The sequence below is a fragment of the Lampris incognitus genome, chromosome 16 (assembly GCF_029633865.1).
Source record: "Lampris incognitus isolate fLamInc1 chromosome 16, fLamInc1.hap2, whole genome shotgun sequence".
NCBI lineage: Eukaryota > Metazoa > Chordata > Actinopteri > Lampriformes > Lampridae > Lampris > Lampris incognitus.
Genome location: NC_079226.1, coordinates 38,044,491 through 38,059,074, shown reverse-complemented (window position 1 = coordinate 38,059,074; position 14,584 = coordinate 38,044,491). Strand labels below are relative to the sequence as shown.

The 14,584-nt window shown below is 49.1% G+C and overlaps 1 protein-coding gene across 3 annotated transcripts in view; it reads left to right on the top strand.

The window, feature by feature from the left end:
- smoc1 (SPARC related modular calcium binding 1) overlaps positions 1–14,584 on the top strand; it is a 99,655-nt gene that overhangs the window by 17,323 nt on the left and 67,748 nt on the right. For all 3 annotated transcript variants that reach the window (XM_056295987.1, XM_056295986.1, XM_056295985.1), the window contains exons 2-3: positions 8,566–8,758; positions 11,057–11,140. In XM_056295987.1, the coding sequence (XP_056151962.1) occupies positions 8,566–8,758; positions 11,057–11,140 (277 nt within the window). The remainder of the gene's footprint in view (positions 1–8,565; positions 8,759–11,056; positions 11,141–14,584) is intronic.

Here is a 14,584-nt window from a genome sequence, read left to right as displayed (position 1 = left end):
TGCTTTTTTTTAAAAGAAGGTAATTACCGCAGTGAAACTGACTACTCGCAAGCATGGCGTAATGCGAGGCCGCGGAAAGTTTAATTTTAGCCGAGTATGATGACAAAACCGGGTAAAGGAAGCCAAAATGATGATGACGTTGCCCTGGTCGAAAACACGGCTGTGTCTCGCCACCCTCGCCCACAAACGCAAACATCTCGGGGGGGAAAGACTGCAGTCGGCGTAACTGTTTTAGCACAACACCGGACCAGAGGTGGACATTTGGACTTAAAGATTCAAAGGCCACTGACCTGTAAAATCAAATCGTGAATAATACTGAAAAATAAGAGAAATTAGGACACTTATGTACGTGTTTTCAATGACCACGTTTAATCTGATTAAGTTGATAGTCAAAATGAGACCTGACCCTACAGATCCTTTAGAGCAGGGGTGCCCAACTCCAGGCCTCGAGGGCCGCAGTGTCTGCAGGTATTTGTTGCAACCGTGCACTACACCCACCTGATTTGACTAATTCCTTTCCCTCCTTGGGCCAAGAGGTGAGCTAATTAGTTGAATCAGGTGGGTGTAGTGCACGGTTGCAACAAATACCTGCAGACACTACGGCCCTCGAGGCCTGGAGTTGGGCACCCCTGCTTTAGATCACCATAATCTGAAGGAGGTCTTGGATAGAGCGATCATCTTGTGTCATTAAAACACAAAGTATTCGACACCTCTCGTTTAATCGTTCACAGGCGGTGTAGACGTCATGCAATTGCCTCATCGGCACCACCTGCTCCCGCTCGACGTTTTGACGACACTTTCCGACACTTGTCGCAATCTGACGGTAACAACAGCCGCATGGACGACCCTCTTCTGGTGTTGGCGACGTTATTGTGTGGCGTGGAAAAATAAGTGAACGAGACAGAAACCGCCATCTTCCTTAAAACTGTGACCACTGTTGCATAAGGACACTGGTGCATAAGGACGCTGCATGAGGTGGGTTTAACGACGTTTTGGATTTTCAAAGTTTAACAACTGTGAAAGACAGAAAGATTCCGACCCGCCGCTCCCAGAATGCTCCTAAAATTGCACATATTTGCATTAAAATGAGTTTTAGATCGCTTGCACGGTTATTTTCTTGCCCGGTGCGGGATGTGCTGCACCACAAGGCGACGTCACTAACCGCTCGGCTAAAGGGTCAGATCCGTTAGCTAGGGGCTAACGTATCTTATTAGTAGTTTACATCAGTATTTATGACGCGTGTTGGTGGCGTCATTTCCTCCGCGACGTTCGTCGCTCTGTCGTGGAAACACGCGAGCGTCCTCCAGTGGCGAGAAATAGTCTAAACCTGATGTGTGATTATTGCCAACATGTCTGGTTACGGACGCCGCTACAGACGCACCATGACTACCGCCGACGCGCTGCAGTGTTTACAGGCGTTGGACAGCGGCCATTTTAAATTGTTTGAAAAACAGTATTAAAGTTGTTAAAATGTTAATTTTGGTGTCGGTTAGTTTCTTAACGGATATACTAACATATGTGACGCATTAATAGCTCAACTGGATATTTAACTGGACCGAATATGGAGTCTAAAAACCGGCGGTCATTTTGACGGCCTATGGTCGTTCTAGTCGTTTTTAAGTACGGTAGAGGCTAGTTCCCATCGATGCAGAGAACGGTCAACTGAGCATGCGCAAGTACTCGTTGCCTCCGTTGTTTGGGTAGGTTAGGGTTAGGGCGGGGTTAGGGTTAAAGTTAGCTAATCAGACGCAGAGTAGGGGCGGGTCTTCCTAGAATCCTAGCGCCTGGATGCTACGCGGGGCGTGTGGAGGCGTGGTCGAGGCCTTTCGCGCATGCTCAGTTGACCGTTCTCTACTCCATTTCCGTTCTCTGCACCGATGGGAACTAGCCTCTACCTTTTAAGTACCGGTCTGTTTGGGACTGATTCACCATAGGCCTTGTTACGTTTGCTAGATTAGCAACATGTGTTTTCCATTTTGTTTTTCAGGTAATATTGTCACTTTTTCAATTTTGCTAGTCAAGTTCGACCATGTCTCTCCGAAGTTTACATTGTTTAAAAATAGTATTATAGTTGTTAAAATGTTGATTTTGGTGTCAGTCGTTTCCTAACAGACATTCTAACATATTGTGACGTGCCTGGATAAGTAGACACGTTGGTCCTTGACCAACGGGTCGGGCCCTTTAGTCGACTGGTTAACGTTGTCGCTTGCGGAGCGGGTGATACGGGTTCGCGTCCCGGCTGTGGCGACGGATCCCGGACTGCCCGAATTCGCTACAATATGCGATGCCTTAACGTCTCAATTGGGTGTTTATCTTGACAGAATATAGAGTTTGATAACCGTCATTTTGACCGCTCACGGTCGTTCTAGGTAGGAGTGAAATCCCGTTCTTTCTGGCGTTAAACACCATCTTCCTTACTCACACCATGATGTGCTGCATGTGGACTGCAGCATGAAGGGAGAAGTCGTGTTGCACGACTCTTGCGAACGGCTTCATCAGACTCTTGTCTTAAGGGCCGTTCACGCGTGAGTTTATTTTGCCGTGCGCGTGCGTGCACGAGCTCCTTTTCCTTCGTTTCGGTGAGACGGCGTGCCTCGCGGCTTCTGTCTCCCTCAGGCAGAGGAGCGGAAAATAGTTTAGCAGTTGCGCAGAGTGCGTCACGGATCCTCACTCCTTCTGTCCAATCAAGTCAAAAATGGAGGATAATCTAATTGCTAGAGCCGCTATGCCCACAGCGTCATCATGACGATCACCGGCATCTGTTGTGACTTCTCTTATGTGCACTATTGTAGTGTTACTATTCGTGGGTTACTAACTTAATCACTATTATATATAAGTACACGGAGACGAGGATGCGGCACAAGTCTGATCTTTACTGACGGAGACATCACACACCGCTAGGCTCGACCAGCGTATTACAGAACTCAGTAGTGGTGACAGTCCAACACAATCGAGCACCGAGTGCTCGATCCAATACACCACAGCATCCAAAGCAAGACAAGAGCCACAGCCTCCGGCTCCGTCGTCGTCCGTCCACGTTGCCAGTGACTCTGGTCTCTGTCTCGAAATGCACTGGTTTACTTGTTGTTGCATGTCAATCGAACGCGCATGGTCCCGCCCCTCTGCAAATTGGTTTCAAGCAGGTCGGACACGCCTCACATTTTTTTGGCACAAAAACCTGTGTGCTAACGCCTCCTTATTTAGATTAAGGACAGAATAATGTTGATTTGATATTTGATATATTGTATTGATCCCTGAAGGGAAATTCTTCTCTGCATTTAAGCCGTCCTAGCTGTGTAGCTAGGCACAGTGGGCAGCGGCCGTGCAGCGCCCGGGGACCACCTCCAGTTTGTCTCGCCATGTCTCGGTCAGGGGCACAGACAGGAGGATTAACCCCAACATGCATGTCTTTTTGGTGGTGGGGGAAACCCACCGCAGACACAGGGAGAACATGCAAACTCCACACAGAGGACGACCTGGGACGACCCCCGAGGTTGGACCACCCCGGGGTTCGAACCCAGGACCTTGACATGTAGACATAGTCAGTGTATATTAAATCTGATTTCTTTTGCTCGTTGTGACCTGCAGATGAGGAGGCTGGCTCATAAACACGTGGATTCTTCCTCTTCTTTGGTTATCATCATCGTCACCGTTGTTATTTTATTTGAGCTCTGTGTGAAGATGTCTTTCACGACAGAGGCCCGGATGGACAGGCTGACGGACAGAAAAACAAATCGCCTCACGGTTAGCCCGTTTAAAGCGAGCGAGACATATGCTCCCGGTGATTCATTTGTATATGAGATCCAGTTGCTCACCAGCTCACCGGTGACATCAGCAGCTTGGCTTTGTTACCACCTAAGCTCTGCTCAGGTCCGTCTGATTGCTCCTCATGTGAATATGTGTCTCCCGGCAACATTACTCCATGTTGTTCAAAATATTGCTCCGTGCTATTTTTTTTTCTTCTTCTGAGTGGACCGTTTCGGAAAAGACAGGGAGGCAGGAGTGAGTGTACGTGCACACGTGTGTGTGACTGTGTGTGTGTGTGTGCGTGTGCACGTTTCACACGCACACACACACACACAGTTCGGGGGTGTCCTCGTGATTCATTTTGAACACGGCCTGAGATCCTCTGATAGGAGTTGGCCGGCGAGAGGTGGAAACTGCCTTTTGTTTCTGGCCGTGTGTTATTTTCCACCACCTTCCTCCGCCCGGTACCTGCCCTTAATGAGATCTCCTGTGTCAAGGCTCGGGGCCGCGGGCCCGGCAGACAGCGCTCCGGTGATTGCCAGAGAGACCCGGGGTGAAAAGCGTCCAGTTTGAACGCGGCTTCTGAGGCACCGGGACTGTTTTCTTTTGCAAGTACAAGACTCTTGGCGACGCGGTTGAGTTCGCCGGTTTTGCTTTAGGAAACCACCAAGTTGAACAAGCCACAGAAGCGGAGTTCCTCACACGCAAGATAAGATAAATCAAGTGCGCCTCGTGCTTTCTCTTTCTCGCGTTGCTGAAAAACACTCGGACTCTGGTGCTGCTCAGCGCACACCTACTCTCCTTCCTCGCCGCACCGCAGCATCGTCTCCGTGGCCAAGTTTGTGCTCCGCTGAAATCCCTGAGACCTTAAATATATGTGAAGATGGCCGGGGAGCCAAGAGCCATTATGACTGTCAGGGAAGGCGGCCACCCTCCAGCAACACGGCGAAGTGAAATCCATAACGCGTCGTGAGGGAAGATCTGGGCAGCGGCGGCGGCGGGAGAGCACTCTCGCTGCGTGGATTGCGGTTTGGCTAAATGGAGGTTCAACCTGTCCTTGACAAGGAAATGTGACCTCTCAGTTTAACGTCCGTATAAAGAGTCCGACTGCGGACACGGTGTGGTAAATGAAGCTGGCAGGAGCAGGAGAGTTAACAGCTGGACCAAAGCAAGGGGTTTTACTGGAGGGGTTCGAACCCTGACGCCGGTTCACTTCAGCCACATATGGAGCGCGTGTCCCGTGTGGTTCGGTTCAGCAGAGTTTCCTCAAGCTGTGGGGGATCACAACGAGAACCCTGGAAAAAAAAAACAAAAGGAAAGGGGGAAAGAGAGCATCACGGGGAGAAGGGGGGGGGATGAAAGAGAGAATAGAATAAAAAGTCAAAGAAAGAAGAAAGTGAGCAAATGATAAAATGAATGCAAGAAGAAGTCAGACGTGCAGGACTGTATAAACTGTCTGACATATTCTAAACCAGGGTTAGCACGGTCGCCTCACGGCAAGAAGGTCCTGGGTTCGAGCCCTGGGGTCGTCCGGGGTCGTCCTCTGTGTGGAGTTGGCATGTTCTCCCCGTGTCTGCGTGGGTTTCCTCCCACAGTCCAAAGACCTGTAGGTCAGGTGACCCGGCCGTACTGACTTGTCCCTAGGTATGGAAGTGTGTGGTGTGTGTGTGTTGGCCCTGTGTGATGGCCTGGCGGCCTGTCCGGGGTGTCTCCCCCGCCTGCCGCCCGATGACTGCTGGGATAGGCTCCAGCATCCCCGCGACCCTGAGAGCAGGGTAAGCGGTTCGGCTAATGGATGGATTTAAAACCAGGACACAGTTTGTAGATGCGAAGCACAGCTGTTGTGCGACTTTGTTGTGGACGGAACGACAAGGGGTCCTCGTCGTCAGTCTGTAACGGGAAGCAGGCCTCGTGGTTACCGCAAAATTTAGAGTAATGATATGTAATGTAAGAGCAGCTTAGGTTACATATCATCAACATAATATCCTGACTGGTTGCTGACGTTGTGAAATGGATGCGTTTGCCCCGGTTCAGCGGAGCTAAAGTTGGGTCATCTGAACCAGGTTTTTAGCAAACCACCAACCCAGAAAAGCAAGTTTACGCACCAGACGCACTTAAAGATGTAATCCAACATTTTATTTTTTGATTTTGACATACTTCATGGCTTTATTAAGGGGTGAGATCGTGGCTACAAGCGGCTGAAATGAGTTTCCTGCGTAGGGTGTCTGGGCTCAGCCTTAGGGTGAGGAGCTCGGACATCCGGAAGGAGCTCGGAGTAGAGCCGCTGCTCCTTCACATCGAAAGGAGCCAGTTGAAGAGGCTCGGGCATCTGATCAGGATGCCTCCTAGGTGCCTTCCTTCAGAGGTTTTCGGGGTTCTGGGTGTACCCTGGGGTAGAGCCAGACCTCGCTGGAGGGACTACATGTCCAATCTGGCCTGGGAACGCCTTGGGATCCCCCAGGAGGAGCTGGAGGGCGTTGCTGGGGAGAGGGACATGTGGAGCGCCCTTCTTAGCTTGCTGCCATGAAATATACTTTACTGGCCCCATAGGGAAATGAAGCTCTGCATTTAACCCATCCTAGCTGTGTAGCTAGGAGCAGCGGGCAGCCGCCGTGCAGCATCTGTGGGTCAACTCCAGTTGGTCTCGCCATGGCCTCGGCCAGGGGCACAGACGGGAGGATTAACCCTAACGTGCATGCCTTTTTGATGGTGGGGGAAACCGGAGCACCCGCCCAGAGAAAACCCACCGCAGACACGGGGAGAACATGCAAACTCCACACAGAGGACGACCTGGGATGACCCCCGAGGTTGGACAACCCCGGGACCTTCTTGCTGTGAGGCGACAGCACTAGCCGCTGTGCCACCGTGCCGCTATTTTTATATCAGAAATGCCATATTTGATACTTTTTCCTGCTGGCATTTGTGTAACAGCGGCCATTCGGTGTATTCGCGGTCTGTAATCGCTTTGCTGTCTTGCATGGGTACCGTGAGGGCCTGCCATTCGCGCCCGGTATTCAGATGTAATGGCACCTGCACAGGAAATGCGTTGGCATACACAAAAGTCATAGAAAAAGAAGGAACCTGCACGTTGAAAGCAAAGAGCAGGCAGTAGGAGCTAAAATACGAAGTCAGACACTACAGTGTTAAATTAGGTTTAGTTCAATGCAGTGGCGGATCGTGCTAAACGTTTTCTTGGGGGGGGGGGCAGTTCACCTTGGTGCAGCACACCTGACAGCTGCTCTAATGTCCACACAGTCACAGAGTTATTAAGAAAGACAATGCAGCCTATAGATTTTATCAGGGTTCGTAGACGGTGGATGATTGACGGTCGAAACGAGGCGTCACGGTGGGTGTGAACATGATTGACAGCCACGGGAATCGTCCAATCACATTGGATCAAAAAACATTAAAACAACACCAGTTCGCTGCCAATGAAAGTGGGCGTGTCTGGGGCAGCACAGAGCTGCGCCCCCTGGAAAATCTGAGGGAACCAATCAGACAGCAGCCTCGGGTCACCTGCTCGCCACAAGTTTGAGGGCTTATATGAGGTATCGTTTGGCCGGCGCCCCTCACCCAGGAAGTATATGTATTCAGACAGGAATCAGCCAAATATCATTTGAACCAATATTTAATGCTGCTGACAGGCGCTCACAGACTGACAACACTTTTATTTCATCATTATTTGCATTATACAACTAAATCATATTTCACATGTTTAAGTAGATTTTCATCTCTTGATATTTGAAGGGGGCGGCGCCCCAGCGCCTCGTACTGGCCGGTCGCCACTGATTAAATGTTTGATACGCTTTGATATGTTGATCAGTCGTCTTTCTCCAAAATACACCAAAATCCACCTGAACTGCGAGCTGCACGTGAACGCCTTCAGCGCGTCCACAGTCGTGTCCATTTACAGTGAAATGCTGGGGTCTGCAGTATGAAAACAAGCTGCTGTGACCACCAGATGATGCCAGATCCACTAAAACTGAAGAAATTAAAGATAACCTCTTATCAAAGGCTTGATGTGTTTGAGCTCAGGGGTAGTAGAGCACATCTTATTTGCATCTCTGCCCATTGTGTTTCTGTGAAATCCCAACTCACGTGAAACTGCGTGGACAACACCCCGTGATGGAGTTCAGGGGAAGGCTAAGAGAGATTAGTGGCGGGTGCAGAAGAAATACTTTTTGCCAATTTTCCTACCAAAAAATGCAAAATCCATAATATATTACAACAGCACGTATTTTTAGCTTGGGCGGCACGGTGGTACAGTGGTTAGCACGGTCGCCTCACAGCAAGAAGGTCCTGGGTTCGAGTCCCGGGGTAGTCCATCCTTGGGGGTCGTCCCGGGTTGTCCTCTGTGTGGAGTTGGCATGTTCTCCCCGTGTCTGCGTGGGTTTACTCCGGGGGCTCCGGTTTCCTTCCACAGTCCAAAGACCTGTAGGTCAGGTGAATCGGCCGTACTGAATTGCCCCTAGGTATGAATGTGTGTGTGTGTGTGTCGGCCCTGTGTGGTGGCCTGTCCAGGGTGTCTCCCCGCCTGCTGCCCAATGACTGTTGGGATAGGCTCCAGCATCCCTGTGACCTTGAGAGCAGGATAAGCAGTTTGGATAATGGATGGATGGATATTTTTAGCTGCGCTCACAAACAGTTTTGAAGGGGGTCCCAATCCCCAAGTTTGACAGTGAGTGAGTGAGTGAGTTAGAGGCCAGGCTCCCAAGGTGCTTTGCATCTAAAAGGGCTGAAAGAGCTTTCCCATGCCCAGCAGTTCCTGTATGTGATTATCCAGCATGATGAACTGTCGCCATGTTGTTCTGTGTGCAGTGGCTGATAGGAGACCGGGACAGCCACTGCGGGGTCGTGTGCTCACGGACGCAGGGGAAGCCCGTGTGCGGCTCTGACGGACGGAGCTACGACACAAGCTGTGAACTGCAGAGGGCGAAATGCAAGGACCGGACCCTGACGCTGGCACATCGTGGCCGCTGCCGAGGTGAGACGCTCCCTGATCTGTCTGCAGGTAATGATGGATGTAACACAGTCGCACAAGTTATATACGGTGGATGTAAAAAGTCTACACGCCCCTGTTAAAATGGCAGGTTTCTGGGATGTAAAAAAACAAAAAAAATCAGGATAAATCAAGTCAGAACTTTTTCCACCCTTAATGTGAAATTGCAACCTATATAAGATAAAGTGATCTGGATCTGCCGATTCAGGGAGGGCTGCGGACTACCACATGCCTCCTTCGATACATGTGGAGTTGCCGGCCGCTTCTTTTCACCTGACAGTGAGGAGTTTCGCCAGGGGGACGTAGCGCGTGGGAGGATCACGCTATTCCCCCCAGTTTCCCCCTCCCCCCTGAACAGGTGCCCTGACTGACCAGAGGAGGGGCTAGTGCAGCGACCAGGACACACACCCGCATCCGGCTTCCCACCCGCAGACACGGGCTTCTGTGTCTGTAGGGACGCCCGACCAAGCCGTAGGTCATATGGGGATTCGGACCGGCGATCCCCATGTTGGCAGGTAACGGCATAGACCGCTACGCCACCCGGACACCCTGAAAAAATACAAAACTGACAATAACCTGGTTGTGTAAGTGTGCACACCCTTTTATAATTGGGGACATGGCTGTGTTCAGAATTACTCCCATCACATTCAAACTCACGTTAAGTAGGAGTTATTATACACCTGCCATCAATTAAAGTGACTGATGAACCCTAAATAAAGTCCAGATGTTCCTGTAGGATTTTCCTGACATCTTCTTGGTTGCATCCAACTGTAAAAGCCGTGGTCCACAAAGAGCTTACTAAGCATGAACGGGATCTCATTGTTGAAGGGTATCGATCAGGAGAGGTACAAAATCATTTCCAAGGCATCAGATATACCATGGACCACAGTGAAGACAATCATCACCAAGTGGGGAAAATATGGCATAACACCGACATTGCCAAGAACAGGACGTCCCTCCAAAATTAATGAGAAGACAAGGAGAAAACTGGTCAGGGAGGCTGCCAAGAGGCTTACAGCAACATTAAAGGAGCCGCAGACATTTCTGGCGAGTACTGGTTGCTCCCTACATGTGACAACAATCTCCCATATTCCTCATATGTCTGGGCTATGGGGTAGGGTGGCAAGACGGAGGCCTTCTCATGAAAACACAAAAAACATCCAGTCCTGGCTAAATTTTGCAATAAGACACATCTAGTCTCCCAAAACCATGTGGAAAAATGTGTTATGGTCTTGATAAGACCAAGGCTGAACCTTTTGGCCATAATTCCAAAAGGCAACACAGCACATCACCAGAAGAGCACCACACCCATGGTGAAGCATGGTGGAGGCAGCATCAGGCATTTGGACCTGCTTTTCTTCAGCCGGAACGGGGGCTTTAGTCAAGGTGGAGGGAATCATGAGGAGCTCCAAATAGGTTGATGCTAGATCCAATGGGGTGTAGGCAGAGAAGTAGCCGTGATTGGCTGTTGCGTCGGCCAATAGACCACGCGGAACCTGAAACCCACGCACTGAGTTGAAACAAACGATGCGCACTGAAACATTTAGCTAGCTAGCTTACAACTAATCTTAACATTGCCAGATCATATTGTAACGATAGCTAACGTGAACGCTTGCTAACAATGGAAATTCAAAAAGAGTGTAAACCCTAACCCTAAACCCTGTTGGATCTAGCATCAACCCTCCAAATACAAGTGGATTATGGGGCAAAACCTTCAGGCGTCTGCTAGAAAGCTGAAGAGGAACTTCCCCTTTCAGCACAACGACCCAAAGCCTACATCCAAATCAACAAAGGAATGGCTTCACCAAAAGAAGATCAACGTTTTGGAAGGGCCCAGACCTGAATCCAGTAGAAACTCTGTGGGGTGACCTGAAGAGGGCCCTGTACAGGAGACGACCTTGCAATTTGACGGAGCCACAACGTTTTTGCAAGGAAGACTGGGAAAATATTGCCAAGCTGATAGACTCCCACCCCAGAAGACTTGAGCGCTGTGTTAAAAGTATTAGTTTAGACGTGTGCACACTTATGCAACCAGGTTATTGTAAGTTCTGTATTTTTCCCTTAAAAGTTTCAGTTTGTTTTTCACTTGAATTTTTTAGGTTGCAATTTCACATGAAAGGTGGAAAAAGTTCTGACATGATTTATCTTGGCTTCATCTTACCTACCATTTTAACAGGGGTGTGCAACTGTATCAGGGGATCTGTATGAGCAGCCCATCAAGTCAATTTCTTTGAATATGCGTACTTACTTTGCCATTAAAGCTTATTCCAAACAAAACAGGGCTAACCTTGGACCTTGTGCTCTTCCAAGGTAAAAATTGGGTGAGGATCGATCAGCCACCAGTGGCTCCTGTGCCAACCTCGACCTCGGAGGGGACAGACCTGGAGCTGAAAGGTAAGTCCCCCTGAACCCTCCCTGACAAAAAAACACCCAGAAGCTTTGGACCATAAACTGGCAACAGGTGGAGGTCACATGGAGGTGAACTGTAAAGCTGATTATACAGTGGAGGTAACCTTAAATTTAACCCTGTCTTGAAAAAAACCCCAAAACAAAACCCGGGGATAGCAGAAACTTTGCAGGTTACTCCAACCAAAAAGGAGGGCAAAAAAAAATCCTTTCGTTTTGGTAGGCGGAGTAAGAATTGCACTTCACAGAATCCGTGGCAACCAGAGTTGTGTTGCCCGAACAAGAAGATGTCTCTCATTTTCCGCTTTTCTGTAGGCGTGTAAAGTTTTACAGACCAGGATCACACACTTCCTGAGTCTCGGGACGCCAGCCACTCAACAACAGCGAAGATTGATTGGTCCTGAGTCAAGGTTGGAACTTTGCATTTTTTTTCTCCACCTTTTTTTTTTTTTTTTTTGGTTTCCAACCTACTCCTTGTTAGAGGAACAAACACAAACAGCATCAACCTAAATCCATTTTTTGGAATTACTTTTTTGTTCCTTCTGCGACGGTAGTGCTTGATTTTTTGTTTCGTAAATGAAAATGTCTGCCAAAGAACCCGAGAACGGGGCAGAGCTACGCCTACCTCTCTGTGGAAGCGGCGAGGCGAGGCCTGTTTTGTTGCAGGGTGGATGCTGCTTAATTTAAGCAGGCAGGTCGAGAGCCAGCCTTAATTTGCCATGGCAAAGCCTTGACCAGAGCCCCTACATGGTTGCGCAGCACCGAGATTACAGAGACGGCGAAACTCGTGGACGGCTAACAGAGAAGAAAATTATACGGCAGAGGAATGGATGGTACTACGAGGCCGATCCACTTGTCACTCACATGATGGGCCAGAAGACAAGATGAACACAAAGGAATCCAGTGAAACGGAACAGCAAACGGTTTCATATTGAATAAAAACTACCTGAAGAATATTCATTTCTGAAAACAAATTATCCAGGATTAACCATTCAATAACTCTAACATAGATCTGTGTGTGTGTGTGTGTGTGTGTGTGTGTAGAGGGAGAGATATTTAAAATATATTACCAAATTACCTACTATCCATTAAAAAATTGTAATGTGTTGTTTTTTTCTATTTTATTTTTTTGCTTTCAAATCAATTTATCAGACTTAAATTTCACTGTTTCTAAATGAAACCCCTATGTTCACCATCTGCATTTTGCTCTTTATCGGGCAACCAATCAGGATTAACATGTATGTGCACCACTGCCTTGCCACAGCACACACACACAAACACATGCGTGCACCAGCAAAGACCGAATAATGACAGAAATTATACCTGCTGGTCAAGACGTGGTTGTTTTTACATTTTTTAGGGTGTTGCTTGTTTATACAGTTCACATCCTTGGTTTGTGTGGTTATGGTATAAGAACTGGAGTGTTATTCAGCATACGATAAACATACTAGAGCCGTGTTCATCTCAAACATGCACATCGAGTATATACGCTCTCTGGGCGGCACGGTGGCCCAGTGGCTAGCACTGTTGCCTCACAGCAAGAAGGTCCTGGGTTCGAACCCCAGGTCCTTTCTGTGTGGAGTTTGCATGTTCTCCCCGTGTCTGCCTGGGTTTCCTCCGGGTGCTCCGGTTTCCTCCCACCATCAAAAAGACATGCATGTTAGGGTTAATACTCCTGTCAGTGCCCCTGAGCAAGGCAATGGAAAGAAGAACTGGAGTTGGTCCCCGGGAGCCGGAGCTGCTCACCACTCCTGTACAATAGGATGGGTTGAATGCAGAGAACACATTCGTTGTAAGAATACAATGACAACATAAAGTGACTTTCTTCTTTCTTCTTCTCTTCAAGAATAGAGAGAAGGCTAAAATTCAAAAATGAATTAAAATGCAATGAAAAAAGGATCTCATCTCATCATCAGCCACTTCTCCTGGGTCAGATCGCGGTGGCAGCAAGCTAAGTAGGGCACTCCAGACGTCCCTCTCCCCAGCAACGCCCTCCAAGCTCCTCCTGGGAGATCCCAAGGCGTTCCCAGGCCAGATTGGACATGTAGTCCCTCCAGTGAGTTCTGGGTCTACCCCGGGGTCTCCTCCCAGTTGGTCGTGCCTGGAAAGCTCCAAAGGAAGGCACCCAGGAGGCATCCTAATCAGATGCCTGAACCACATCAACTGGCTCCTTTCGCCACGAAGGAGCAGCGGCTCTACTCCGAGCGCCCTCCGGATGTCCGAGCTCCTCACCCTATATCTAAGGCTGAACCCAGACACCCTACGGAGGAAGAAACCGGAGGTTTCTACAGAGGTTCCCAAGAACCTCAATGAAAATACACCAGCAGAGCTACAGCGCCTCGCCCGGAGAAGGGATACTGGGGCCCCCTCCTGGAGCCAGACCTCGGAAGGGAGCTCGCCGGCAAGTGTCTGGTAGCCCAGTCTTGGCCCATGGGGCCCAGTTGGGCCTAGCCCAAAAAAACGACTTGGAGCCACCACCCCATGGACCCACCACGCATGGGGATGAGCCCTGGAGTAGGGTGCAGTGCAGGCCGGGCGGCAGGCGAAGGCGGGGAATGGGGCGTGCCAACTTCCAGCATCGCAGATTCGTCCTTGGGACGTGGAATGAAAGAATGAATTAAATGAAATTGGCATTTGAGTGGCTGAGCTAGATAAAACCTGTATGCGGTCTCGTCCCATACAGCAACATCTGAGGTTTGAATCAAGCCCAGGAATCGTGTTGCGTCCCGTCCTGTGTCTTAAACCTATTTTCTGTTCTTCTGCACTGCCCTGTCTAAATATGAATGTGTATAGGGTAAAGTAAACAGAGCAGTAGAACTTTCTAATGGGCCTGCGTCCCAGTACTTAACTGGCTTTACTTGTTCAGGGTGTTGGGCTTTAGTAATGAAATAATTTTTACCTTTCATTGCAGTCAACCTCCCAGTCTAGAGGAGACGAGATGTTTGTCTCCCTCCCCAGATGTTTATTTTCCAAGGAATGGTTCTGGCATTACTGGAAGACTGGTTGTACTGGGTAGTGTAGCTTACACAAAAAATTTTTTATGAACATGAACTGAAGTGCTGAGAGCGCTTCTCAAGAACACTCAATAGTTGCTGTTGACAGATGAGGAGAGTGTTACATAGTCGTTGGGATTGGAACCAGCAGCCTTTCACTCAAACGCTGTCCTGTAACCTTGATGCTACTGCCATCTCCGTACCATTAGACTGGACCTGGCTCATCGGAGCTGCAGCAGCACAAACACTGCTTTGTCCGCCACTGGTGCCGGCTCGCCAATGAAAGCTACAAATGGATGAATCATTAGGAGATGTTGGAGTACTCTAACCGTACAAAAAACAAAAAAGAAAGACAGGCGGGAATTACTTCATATTTACACGCAGTGTTGTTGAGGTGCAGGTTGATTTTTGGGAATTTTAGTATACAAGACACACCCTC